The sequence below is a fragment of the Colobus angolensis genome, unplaced genomic scaffold (genome assembly GCF_000951035.1).
Source record: "Colobus angolensis palliatus isolate OR3802 unplaced genomic scaffold, Cang.pa_1.0 Scaffold231, whole genome shotgun sequence".
NCBI lineage: Eukaryota > Metazoa > Chordata > Mammalia > Primates > Cercopithecidae > Colobus > Colobus angolensis.
This window is the reverse complement of record NW_012115500.1, coordinates 1,906,423-1,919,053: the sequence shown is the minus strand read 5'-3', so window position 1 is coordinate 1,919,053 and position 12,631 is coordinate 1,906,423. Positions and strand designations below refer to the sequence as shown.

At 32.2% G+C, this 12,631-nt stretch overlaps 1 protein-coding gene across 2 annotated transcripts in view; it reads left to right on the top strand.

Moving 5' to 3' along the window:
- TRDN (triadin) overlaps positions 1–12,631 on the top strand; it is a 420,523-nt gene that overhangs the window by 361,954 nt on the left and 45,938 nt on the right. The window contains exons 30-36 of one of the 2 annotated variants that reach the window (XM_011944455.1): positions 1,744–1,791; positions 3,015–3,032; positions 5,083–5,127; positions 6,807–6,827; positions 9,447–9,452; positions 11,443–11,463; positions 12,174–12,212. In XM_011944455.1, the coding sequence (XP_011799845.1) occupies positions 1,744–1,791; positions 3,015–3,032; positions 5,083–5,127; positions 6,807–6,827; positions 9,447–9,452; positions 11,443–11,463; positions 12,174–12,212 (198 nt within the window). Of the gene's footprint in view, positions 1–1,743; positions 1,792–3,014; positions 3,033–5,082; positions 5,128–6,806; positions 6,828–9,446; positions 9,453–11,436; positions 11,464–12,173; positions 12,213–12,631 lie in introns of both variants that reach the window. The other variant, XM_011944454.1, reaches the window with a different exon arrangement.

Sequence of the window (12,631 nt, the reverse complement as noted above, 5' to 3'; positions counted from 1 at the left end):
TTTAATTTTAGCAGAAGTAAGAGTTTAGAGACAAGTCTAAAGTTATTTGGGACAATTCACATCTTAAGTCATCAGCTTCTAGACCATCTCCAATTTTAGTCATCTTCAGAGTGTTTTTTTTTTTGTTTTTGTACTAAGAACTTAACCAGTGAGATGTAACTAGACAACTACTCTTCCCTTCCCATCAGAGAGTTAGCTTTGCACAAAAACCATAGTCACCCAACACTTAGATGAATGGGCTCTATACTTGCTGTTTTATTCTGATTTGGGCACGGCATTCTGACCAAACTTGTAATTCAGATTGGCTTATTCAAATACGATCATTTTAGACTCTCCAAGTCCTAAAAATGCTGAAGAAATCAACATTTCTCCCTGCTTCTTTTCCTGACTCTTTCTTTTCTTCACCCTTCCTTCCCTTTCTTCTTTTCTTTTTATTCCTGGTCTTGCATTTTGTAGAAAGTAGAAGTAAGCTAATTTGTTCTGCTTGTAAAAAAAAGATACATAATTTATCAAAACAAGGTTATGAATTAATTTTTATTTAAGAATAGAAACAAGTTTTTATTTCAGCTAATTAAATATGAATTTAATTTTGCGGCCACCCAAGCCCCAATTATTCTGTAGAATATTATTTTTCATTCCAGGCTGAATTATGTACCCAATGTTGTGAATATAGTTAGGCCAGAATCTTTGAAAAGTGAAAAACATACTTTCTCTAAGCAAATCTTAGGAAATCGTTTGCTTACTTTTATAAATTGTACTTAAAAAAATCTGTACACAGTGGGTTTTAGTCTGTTTGATTTGTTTTCCATATGCTATAAAAAAACTATTAGACACCAACAACAGAAAATATAGGAATAAGGAAAGCAGGGCTGGAGTGTGGAGAGGTGAGAAGAGCTGTCTGTATTGACAAAAGCAGAACGTTAGAAACAACTTTTAGAAGCTCCTCATTACATGAAACACTGTTATTTTCTTATGTCCCAAATATTAGTCAATTTGAGGTGAAATAAAGAGAAGTGACAGACTTTAATCTCTGAGCATACATGAAATGCATTGTCTTGTAGGAATGACTCTTTTACTTCAGTTACACTATCATGGTCTTTAAATTCTGTTATCCAGTGAAAATTTCTACTTAGGATATTTGATCAGTCAATTTATACCCAGTGTGAAATGCTTGAGAAGTTTAATTTCATGTAGTATCAGGGCAATAATCTCTTTACTTTGACCCAAACATCTTTGACTATGAAAAATCACTGAGAACAGAGGACATCCAGCAAATGTATCAACTTTGTTCTTCCCCAGCTTCACACTGTAAAAAATTTGGGTTCTCCACCTATTCCTGGGTTCCCAGGGAGGTATTGGCACAAGAAGATCAAAAATTGCTTCTTCCTATTCTAATTTAATAATAGAAAGGGAACATGTATTTTATAAAGCAGTACCTATGGGCAGATAAATACACTGAAATACAGTGAAGGCGAAAAATAGGGTTCATACTGGCACGTTAGGGAACAATTTAAGTTAGGAAAACTTCTATAGCAAGATAGCTGCAAAGGACATTTCAGCTGGACAGATTTTCTTTGTGCTTTCATCTAATTTGAATAGAAGATATTATTTGCTTGTTTTATTGAGGCAACAAGTTTTCCTTGGCATTGGTACTATTTCAAAAGGAATACAAAAATCATGGTTGAAATATGTCACTGATGTATTCAAATTCCCTACTTGTGTTAACGTTTTTTCCTATCACAGAAGAAAAACTTCTCAAGCAGGTAAAAGCTGTCACAATAGAAAAAACAGGTAAATAAGGTATTTTATACCTTTTTTTATGTCTTATTATATGCTGTGTGGTACACGCATATGTGTGCATGCAGACACACACACACACATCTTCACTGAAGTGTGCAGGCTTTTAGTACCATAATTTCTAACATTCTGAATTCTTGTGAATAACTAAAAATGTGTTCAATATAATTTTTATTAAAAAATAATAACTAGAGTAGCATAACTTTAAGTGTGATTGACCTAAGCTTATGTGTAATTCATGGGAAAATATATATAATGCATTATCATGTATGTGTAGGTGTTTAATCTTATTTTTAAACCACATTTCCTCCTGCTATTTATAAATTAGCTGGGATAATTTACTTCCATGAAAGCTCCATAGAGAGGGATATGGTCATATAACTTTAAAGTCTGCCTTAAAGAATGATCAACGGAACATAAAATGTTACACTGAAAACACTCCGTGTCTCATTAGTTCATATGAAAAAGAAAAGACACATACTCTTGCATTTCAGAAGTTTTTCCTGTAAGGAAAAAGAAAACTTATGAGTCTTGAAATCAATTCACATCTGAGTGACTAAACTTCCTCTATTTCATTCCAAGACAGAAATCCTACCCACCTCGGCCATGAAGAGAACCTCATCTCTTACTAATAATCATTCCAAAAGAAAAACTCTGTGAAACATTTTTTTCTCCTGAGATAATCAGATAATAAGGATTTAAATAGTTTCTTGGAGGAAAAATATAATAGAATTCGGGAGAGATCTAATTATTTATAGAAATTATAGACTAGTTTATCAGCAGAAAGAAAGAAATCTCATGAGGCCATTTTCACATTACTTTATATGACCATTGTCCTTTATTCCAACCACTGCCTAAGTTTATAATTTTAGTAAATGTTCCCTTAATTTGTACCCTGAGGTATTAATATGACCACCTGAGTATCTTATTCAGTTGTCTGGATGTTTGGGAATTATGAAGAAGCTAGCTCAATGTATTTGTGACTCAAATATATAGATTGTTTTAAATTTTATGTGCATAATGTGTCTTACTAGTTTTTTGCAGTTCAATTAATGTATTTGCTGACAGTAAAATATTAGTGGTCAAAGAAAACAGGTTAAGCTTAAGCTAAGAAGGGGACCTAAAGCTAAGAATAAGTAAATACAAATACTAAACAGTTAGTTTTTCCATGGTTTGTACTCATCAATATGCTATGTGCTTCCCTCCATTCTCCACAGCCAAGCCCAAGCCAGCAAGTAAGAGATGAATAGAATAACACCTGAGAAATATCGCTTGACCATTTCAGCTTTAACAATTTGCTTAGTTTTTTTAAAGAAAATGTTATTTTCAGTGTAGCCTGTGGCTAAATAACTATTAATTATAAATTAATATGATTGCTATGTAATTGTTATTCGTGATAAATTAATGTTATTGCTATGGCATTGATTTAACATTCTTGTGTTTCACTACTAATTAATGACTATATACAAAAAAATGTGTGTCACTATTGTTCATTAAAAGAGGGAATCCATATAGGCTATGAAATACCACTCACAGTAAGTTAAGGTAGGTGGGAAATCTTTTAATCACACGTAATGAGTAACAAAAGAAAATGAAATGATATACAATTGTCAGTGTTATGAACCATATACTGTTTTTAATCCCTTTGCTTTAAGCTGCATTAATTAAACTGTAGGTAAACTTTGGCACTTAGAAATCCATTTAATTATAAACATTTTGCCATTGGTCCATTGGAATTATGAAATGTCCTCATGAATGTGGACTTTGAAGATCCTTCGTTTCACTGTGCAGGTGTGACACAGAGAGTATAGTGATGGAGAGTTTAAAGATGACTTTTGGACTCAGGAAGGCATAAATATTTACCCACTGTGGTAGTAAATATATTCAATATTCTGTCAAAACTGTGATGTTGGTCGTTGAATGGTGTACATTTGTGGAACACAAGCTTAGACAAATGCATGAATGGCTTTTGATCAAATATATTCTGGCTCTTGCATGCAAAATAGCTTCACAAGGTCCAAAGGTGAATGTGTGACAGCTTAGGAATACATATACGTGGTTTAGGATATATAGCACAAAGGCATGGCTCTAATCAGAACATATTCACATCCTAGAACCTGTGAATTGTATTTTGAATATATATTTTATATTATTGTTGTTCCCTTGATTTATTTTTAATGTTGTTATAACAGTTTAATACCTTGAATATTGACTTCTTCATTTTCTTTTATTTTGAATGCTTATTTACTATAACATTTATGCAAATTCTGTTCATGGAAGTTTATTCTTGAATGGTATCAGTTCCTAATTTACAAATATCTGTTTAGTCTGATGACACCTGGGGTCCCACATCTTCCCACCTACTTCACTGTTGGTGCATGATTTGGGGGAAAAATAGTAATTTTAGAGAAACTCCAAATTCAGGAGTGAGGGAAAGAAAGGACAACTAAACATCAGGAACAGCTCAGAAGAACTGATCCTAGAGGTCATTAGAGGTAATACTTGGTCTGTTCTGGAGTCCTACTCAACTGACAGATATTCTCAATCCCATTCAAGATATTCCACCTATATGGTTGACTTTAAATTCTACTTTTGATGAAAGAGAATGATCTCTTTAAAATTTTCAACTCAAATATTTTTCAGAGAACTAAGAGGGATGTCAATCACTCATACATTTTTATTTCATCTTGTCATATCCTAGAATAGTTGAGATTCAGCTATGAGAGTTTTAAGAAAACCTGGAAAGGGAGGGTGGTATGGGTCAATAAAAATACAAAATGTGTTACTCTCTGGAGTACAACAGATATAGTTTAAATTTTCAATAAGAAACTAGTGTTCAGCAGTGCATTGCTTCTTACTGGCAAGAAGGTAGCTAGGCAGAGAGGAAAAAAGAGGAATTGGTAAAATGCCAAAGACAAATACCATCCACTAAAAATGTCCCCAAAGAATGACTCAACTTTCAGCAAATGAAACAGTATTCTTATTCTCCTCTTTGCCATATTCTATCCTCTTATACAACACAGCCCCTAAAGAGATAAAACCCTAATACTGTCTTTCAGCCAAATGTAGAAAAAAGTCTTTTCCTGGGTGTCCTGAGAATGAACCTAACCTAACCCTGTTTATAATGTGTTTTTATGGCAATATGCTTTCTTTGTTTCAAATTACATGAAAACAACTTTGGGGCATGCCTCTTGGGTAAACTGAGGATCACTTGCAAATATGTAAATAAGAAATATTTGCCGAAGAATCCACAGATTGCCAATGAAATTTGATTTCTTTCTCTAGAAAAAGCTGAACATCAGGAAAGAGAACCTCCGTCTATAAAAACAGGTGTTTTACCATTTTTGGTTTATATTCTGTCTTAGGTTCACTATTTTTATTATATTCAAAAATTAAAGTAATGCATACAAGTGATTTTTACTATGTTTCCTGGTAATGTGTGGTCCTGTGGTTTTGCAGTATAATCAGTTTATCTGACCTAAGGGCAATATTGTTGTCAATCAAACATGGATTGCCAAACATGCAATTATGACAGGCAAAATTAACAAATTAGATTTGCTTTTATGATTCACAAGGTCCTTCCAAAATATTCAGTATTTCACTGTTGTCAATATTAATATAATTTACCATAGTAATGAAGTTGATTAACTGTTGATAGTTTTAAAATATCCTATTAAATTACATAGGTTAAATTTCACAAATTGTGAATTTCAGCTTGATATATCCTCTTAAAAGAGAAGTTACCCCATTCTAAAAGTTAACTTAATTCTTTTAAAATGTCATTCAGTTTTTACAATATGTAATACTTCACATGGTTCAAACACTGAGGCACATAGGAAGCTAATTGCAAAAATCTCTCTCTCTTTTGTTAAATTCTACCAGTTCTCATTTCAAAAATATCTGATAATTTCCATAGGTAATCATTGTTATTTCCTAATATATCATTCTAGCATTATCTATCTACCTATACAAATATGTATATATATATATATGCTTCTTTTGTTTTTCTTACACAAATATTGACATGCCATAAATTATCCTGTCACCAACTTTGTCTATTTCAGAATATATCTTGAAACTTTTTTATATCAGCACATAAAATATTTTATAAAAACTCTATTTTATTGTATATTTGTACACAGTTTACTTAATTAGAGTCTAATTGACATATGTAAAAGTTGTTTTAAAGATCTCCTTTAATTTAATTAACAATATGTCTAGTTTTTTTACTTTTATGGGAAAAATTCTTTAAAGTAGAATTTTTTTTAGTAATAGGGTATATTAAATGTAATTTGTATAGATATTCCTAATTGTTTTCTACAAAAATGTATCAATTTGTATTCCCTCCGTTAACATATTAGTTATTTGACTTAATTTTAGATGATTCAAACCTGCAATCATAGCTAAATCTTTTCTACTATTTATGAAGAAATAGAACTTTAGATGCAAGATGACATAGTTAATGCTTTTAGTTAATATATTTTAGAACATATGTTATGTTGGAAAAAAATAGAATGTCTTTACGATTTTTTTTACCTACCACCCATTCATTCTTGAGATTTTATAAAGAAGCCTGATTGTTCAACATACTGGATTGGGAGAGTTGGTATAAATTAATATTAATAATTAATATTGTGAGTATAAATTAATATTAAAATGTATTCTAAAAGGATTGTGGCAGAATATATATTTTGTGCCATTTCAGAAACAGTAAGAAGTTCAAATTTTTGTGAGCATTCATTAATATTGTATCAAATCAAATATGAGATTTACAGGAATAAAAAAGAGACCAAAAAAGATTCCACACTTTCAGGTTTTACTATTCTGTGGGAAACTCTTTGGGAGAACGATTTAAAAATTACTAAAAATGCATTCCCTACTGTTCGTTGTGGATATATTTAGTCTTATTTTTACTGTAAAAAGCAAAAATAGGAAATATAAAGGGCTGATATATCACCAATAGATAGAAAATTATCACTCATTTTCTTTTTTTCTTTTTTCCTTTTTAGACAAGCCAAAACCAACTCCAAGTAAGTGTACCATTTTAGAATTTTAAGAATGTCCTATTTCATTGTTTTAATTTCACAGTTTCTTTGAGTTATATATGGAGTTTAAAATGTATAGTGTGTTTGTTAACGTAATAGTCGTTATACTATTATCATATAAGTGAGTCTGGTTGACAAAGGATATTGTGTGTACAGGCATACCTTGGAGACAAAAAGCACAACCAAAGGAAAATGGAGAGAGCAAGAAGCCATAGACCAATGAGCACATGAAGGGATGTTTAGTGACTCAGAAAATGCAATTCAAGGAAAATTAGATGTCATTGTACTGGAATAACTTGTGTGTATTGCAGGTTTCATTCAGACCACCACAATAAATCACACAATTTTTAGTTTCCCCAGTGCACAGAAAAGTTATGTTTACACTATAGTCTATTAAGTGTGCAAGAGGATTATGACTAAAAAATGTACATAGCTTAATTTAAAAATGTTTTGCTGCTAAAAATATTAGTGATCATCTGAACCTTCAGCAAGTTGTAATACTTTTAGTGGTGAAAGGTATTGTCTCGATGTTGATGGGTGCTGATTGATGAAGGTGGTGATTTCTGAAGGTTAGGGTAGCTGTAGTAATTTCTGAAAATAAGACAACAATAAAGTTTGGCACATTGACTCTTTCACAGAATATTTCTCTGTAGTTCATATGGCTATTTGACAGCATTTTACTCACAGTAGAACTTCTTTCAAAATTGGAGTCAATTATCTCAAACTTGGCTTCTGCTTTATCAACTAAGTTTACAGAATATTCTAAATCCTTTGTTGTGATTTCGACGATGTTCACGTCTTCACCAGGAGTAGTTTCCATCTCAAGTATCCACTTTCTTTTTTCATCCATGATGAATAACTCCTCGTCTATTGAAGTTTGATCATGAAATTGAAGCAATTCAGTCACCACTTCTAATTATTTTGTTGCTTCCACCACATCTGCAGTTACTTCTTCTACTGAATCCTTGAAGCTCTCAAAGTCATTCATAAGAGTTGGAATCAATTTCTTTCAAAGTCCTATTGGTACTGACATTTGGACTCCCTCTCGTGAGTCAAAAATGTTCTTAATGGCATCTAGAGGGGTGATTCCTTTCCAGAAGACTTTCAATCTACTTTGCACAGATTCATTAGATGAGTCACTATATATGACACCTACAGCCTTATGAAATGTATTTATTAAGTTATAAGACTTGAATGTCAAAATTACTCCTTGGTCCCATGGGCTACAGAATCGATGCTGTGTTCACAGGCATGAAAACAATATTAATCTCCTTGTACAGCTCCATTAGAGCTCTTGATTGACCAGGTGCATTGTCAATGCACCATAATATTTGAAAGGAATCTTTTTTCTTAGCATTAGGTCTCAACAATGGGCTTAAAACTGTCCGTAAATCATGCTGTAAACGGATGTGCTGTCATCTAGATTTTGTTATTCCAGTGATACACCACAGGCAGAGTAGATTTAGCGTAATTCTTAAAGGACCTAGAATTTTCAGAATGGTCAATAAGCATTGGCTTCAACTTCGAGTCACCAGCTTCATTAACCTCCAACAAGAGAATCAGTGTCTTTTGAAGACTGGAAGTCAGATATTGACTTTTCTCTCTAGCTATGAAAATTCTAGGTGACATTTTTTTTCAATAAAAGGCTATTTGTTAAGTTGTTGTTGTTCGTTTAAAGACAGGGTCTCACTCTGCCACCAGGCTGGAGTACAATGGGGGATCATAGCTCACTACAGCCTCAAATTCCTGGGCTCAAGTGATCCTCCCTAGAGGGCTATTTTGTCTACCTTGAAAGCTTATTGTTTATTGTAGCCACCTTGGTCAATTATCTTAGCTAGATCTGGATAACTTTCTGCAGCTTCTAAATCAGCATTTGCTGTTTCACCTTGCACTTTTATTACATTATGCAGGTGGCTTCACTCCTTAAATTTCATGAACCAACCTCTGCTAGCTTCCAACTTGCCTTCTGCAGCTTCCTCACTTCTCTCAGCCTTCATAGAATTGAAGAGAGTTAGGGCCTTGCTATAGATTAGGTTTTGGCTTAAGGGAAGGTTGTAGCTGTTTTGATCTTCTATTCAGCCCACTAAAACTCTCTCTGTCTCAGCAATAAGGCTGTTTCCCTTTGTTAGCATTTATGTCTTCACTGGAGTAACATTTAATTTCCTTCAGGAACATGTTCTTTGCATTCACAGCTTGGCTAACTCTTTGGTACGTGAGGCCTCACTTTCAGCCTATCCCAGCTTTCAACATGCCTTTCTCACGAAACTTAATCATTTCTAGTTTTTGGTTTAAAGTGAGTGATGTGCAAGTCTTTCTTTCTTGTCATTACTTAAGAGGCCATTTTAGGTTCCTAACTGGTCTAATTTCAAAGCTATTGACTCTCAGGAAATAGGACTAAAGGAAAGTGAGAGGGACTGGTGAATGGCAGTCTGAATACACACATTCATTAAGTTTTACCACCTTATCTGGGTGTGGTGTGTGACACACCAAAAGAATTACAATAGTAATATCAAAAATCACTGATCACAGACAACCATAAGGATATAATAATAATGAAAAATTTGAAATATTGTGAGAATCACCAAAATGAGACACGGAAATGAGAAGGAAGCAAATGCCATTGGAAAAATTGCACCAATAGGCTTAATCATATGGGGTTGCCACAAACTTTTAACTTGTAAAAAATGTGATACCTGAGAATTGCAATTAAGTGAAGCACAATAAAATGAGTATGCTTGTATTCCACTCATTAATCCTTGAACATGTATTTATTGAGCACCTATTAGGTATATGACACTGGACCAGGATGTATGACGGAATGCCTATCTTGTTTTCTGTTGATGTACCTGGTTTACTAACACTTTCACCATGATAACTAATACCTGTGCAAAAAACAAAACAAAACAACACAACAACAAAAAAAACTCAGTAATTGTATCTCTCTCTTATCTACTTTCAATTGTTTGTTTAGATGTATTGAATAAACACAGTATGAAGAACCCTTTAACAGTTATTGTGTGGGTTAAGAAAAATTAAGAGCACATATGTCCTCAATTTATTTAATTTTAACACATTAGCTTTTTATTTTCTAATTTTTTTAAAGCCCTGAGGTACATTTTATTTTGTAATTCAAAATCACTGGGGTTTCCTGGACATTTTAATCAATAATAAAAATGCAACACTAAACAATAAAACTGTTTATTTAATCCTATTAGAATACTCAGACTGTAACCTGGATTAAAAATTGAGTACTTCCATCCAAAGTGTTTCTGGATGTTGTATTTATATGTTTTGATACCCAGAACTAACCTGTCTTCTTGACAACACATGACAGATTACTTAATAATGCAGCTACAGTTTACTTCATAATGGATTCAGTGCCAATTTTAAACATTAAGTACAGCCTTGAGGCTGGAGAAATTCTCTAGTATAGTTTGTATTATTGCTACTAATGTGAACACTAGTACCAAAATTAAGGGTTGAAAGCCAAAACTAGAATGCTAATATGAAACATCATTATAAAGCCATTTAAAAATACTATATTTTTATGTAATATTATGTATTGTATACCTTCACTGTTAAAAAATATTTTATTTTTTTGAATTTTGAAAATAGCTACCCAAAATAGTTATGTAAGACTGATAAAACTGATATCACATTTATAGAAAACATTGACATTTTACGAGAGATATTTCTTAAACTATCAGAGAATTTTTATTTTCTGGAAATATTATTATTTGAAATTATTTGTGATACAAAGTTGTTTTAAAAAACACTTGCCAGGTTATACTTAGAAATATTCATCTGTAAATTTACTGAAGGAACAAGAAGAAAGCATGGTTCTGTATGAGCATAGGCAAAAGGCAAATATAATTTTATGTCTTCTATCACTTATCAGACTGTAATCAACATGAACTGAGTCTGTTTTTGTTATACTTTTAATCGCATCCCATGACCACACTCAACTGCATTTCTGACAGCATCTTATAAATGAAGCTGCTTTAATAAATATTATATGAATGAATGTTTGCATGCATCAATGAAGATTAAAAATTTGTGTAACAGATTTATAATTTGTAATTAAGAAAACCAGCCATAGAATTTAGAATTGATTAATTATATCATGTATGTTTTTCAATTTCTTAGAAGTTGATATATTTATGGGTACTTGAGATATTTTGATATAGGCAAGTAAATGGGGTATCCATCACATCAGCATTTATCATATTTTTTGTGTTACAAACATTCCAATATTTTAGTTATTTTAAAATGCACACTAAATTATTGTTGACTGTAATCCTCCGGTTGTTCTATCAAGTACTAGATCTTATTTATTCTATCTAACCAATTCTACAATATTTAAATATGCCATTTTAGATTAATTGAATATTTGTTCTATTTTTAAAATAGATGTCTAGTTACAGTTATCAGAAATATTAAGCATCAGTACATTTCCTTGCCATTTTGAGTATATGTGCCTATTGTAATTTGGGAGGAAATATCAGAAGATAAGTTTCAATTGTCTGCTACTGAATAAAAACCTATACTTTTTCTTTTATTTTTTTTTCCTTTATTTCTACATTTTTTTTTAAAGGAGCAGCATCAGAAGTCACAGAATCAGGTAATACTTACTTTTTCAGAGGAGATAAGATAGAGTTGTGAAAATGGTATGTAAATTTAAGTTTCTAGCTGTGCAACATTTAGAAAATCCCTTAGCTCCTCAAATTCCAAATATCCTGTTCTACAGAACAGCATAATGACTTCCCTACAGGCTTATTATAAGGAGTAAATGATGCAATATGTCCATTTTTACCACATACAAACTTATAAGTCACCGATTAAATACTGTTTTTCTTCTCACTTTTGTCTAAAAGATGTAGCTAGAAAATTATCAATTTACTAAGACTGCTTTGAAAACTGGATCCATATTTTGCTTAGAAATATTATGTTACATTTTTATTGCTTTAATTCATTAGTTTACTTATGAATCCATCATGCCAGGCAAATTCTTATTTCCTAAAGGTAAAAATTTAACATGCAGTTTTTCCTGTTGTTTCTAGTTTAAACTTTTAACAAAGGCATGGCTTATTCTAGCTTCTCTTCAAAGCATAAAAGAAAAGGGGAGGAGGTGGACAAGAGGGTCATATCTGTAAGTAAACCGAGCTACTCAGGAGGGTGAGGAGGGATGATCCCTTGAGCCCAGGAATTTGAGGGTATATAGAAAGACTCTGTCTCAAAAAAATGAAGAAGAGGAGTAGGAGGAGGAAAAGGAGGAGGAAGGAATTCATGTTTTTTAAAATGATGATTTCTTGTTTTTTTTTCCCCCCCTAGGGAAGAAGAAAACTGAAATATCTGAAAAAGAAAGTAAAGGTAAAGGTGACATTTTAAGATATATACATCAAAGTAGCCACATAAACAGGAACAAAAATACAAAATTATACAGATTACATGATTTAAAAACAGTTGATGAAAACGAAGACACTGATTTTATAGCACATATCATAATTATAGTTCATCATGCAAAACATATAGGTATTGCATTTTTATTAAATATTTAAAAGGATCAGGAGTGTAAAGCCAAAAGCAGACTCTACCTGTTACTACTAAATTAAAGCTACAGACTTCTTTTCATATTACTACTGAACTGTGAAAACTGCCTACACAAAATTCATTTCCTCACCTTAAGAAGACTTGTTAATAAATATATTACTCTGATACAGAGAAAGTGGGAAAGATCTAAAATCAATACTCTAACATCACAATGAAAAGAACTACAGGGCCGGGCGCGG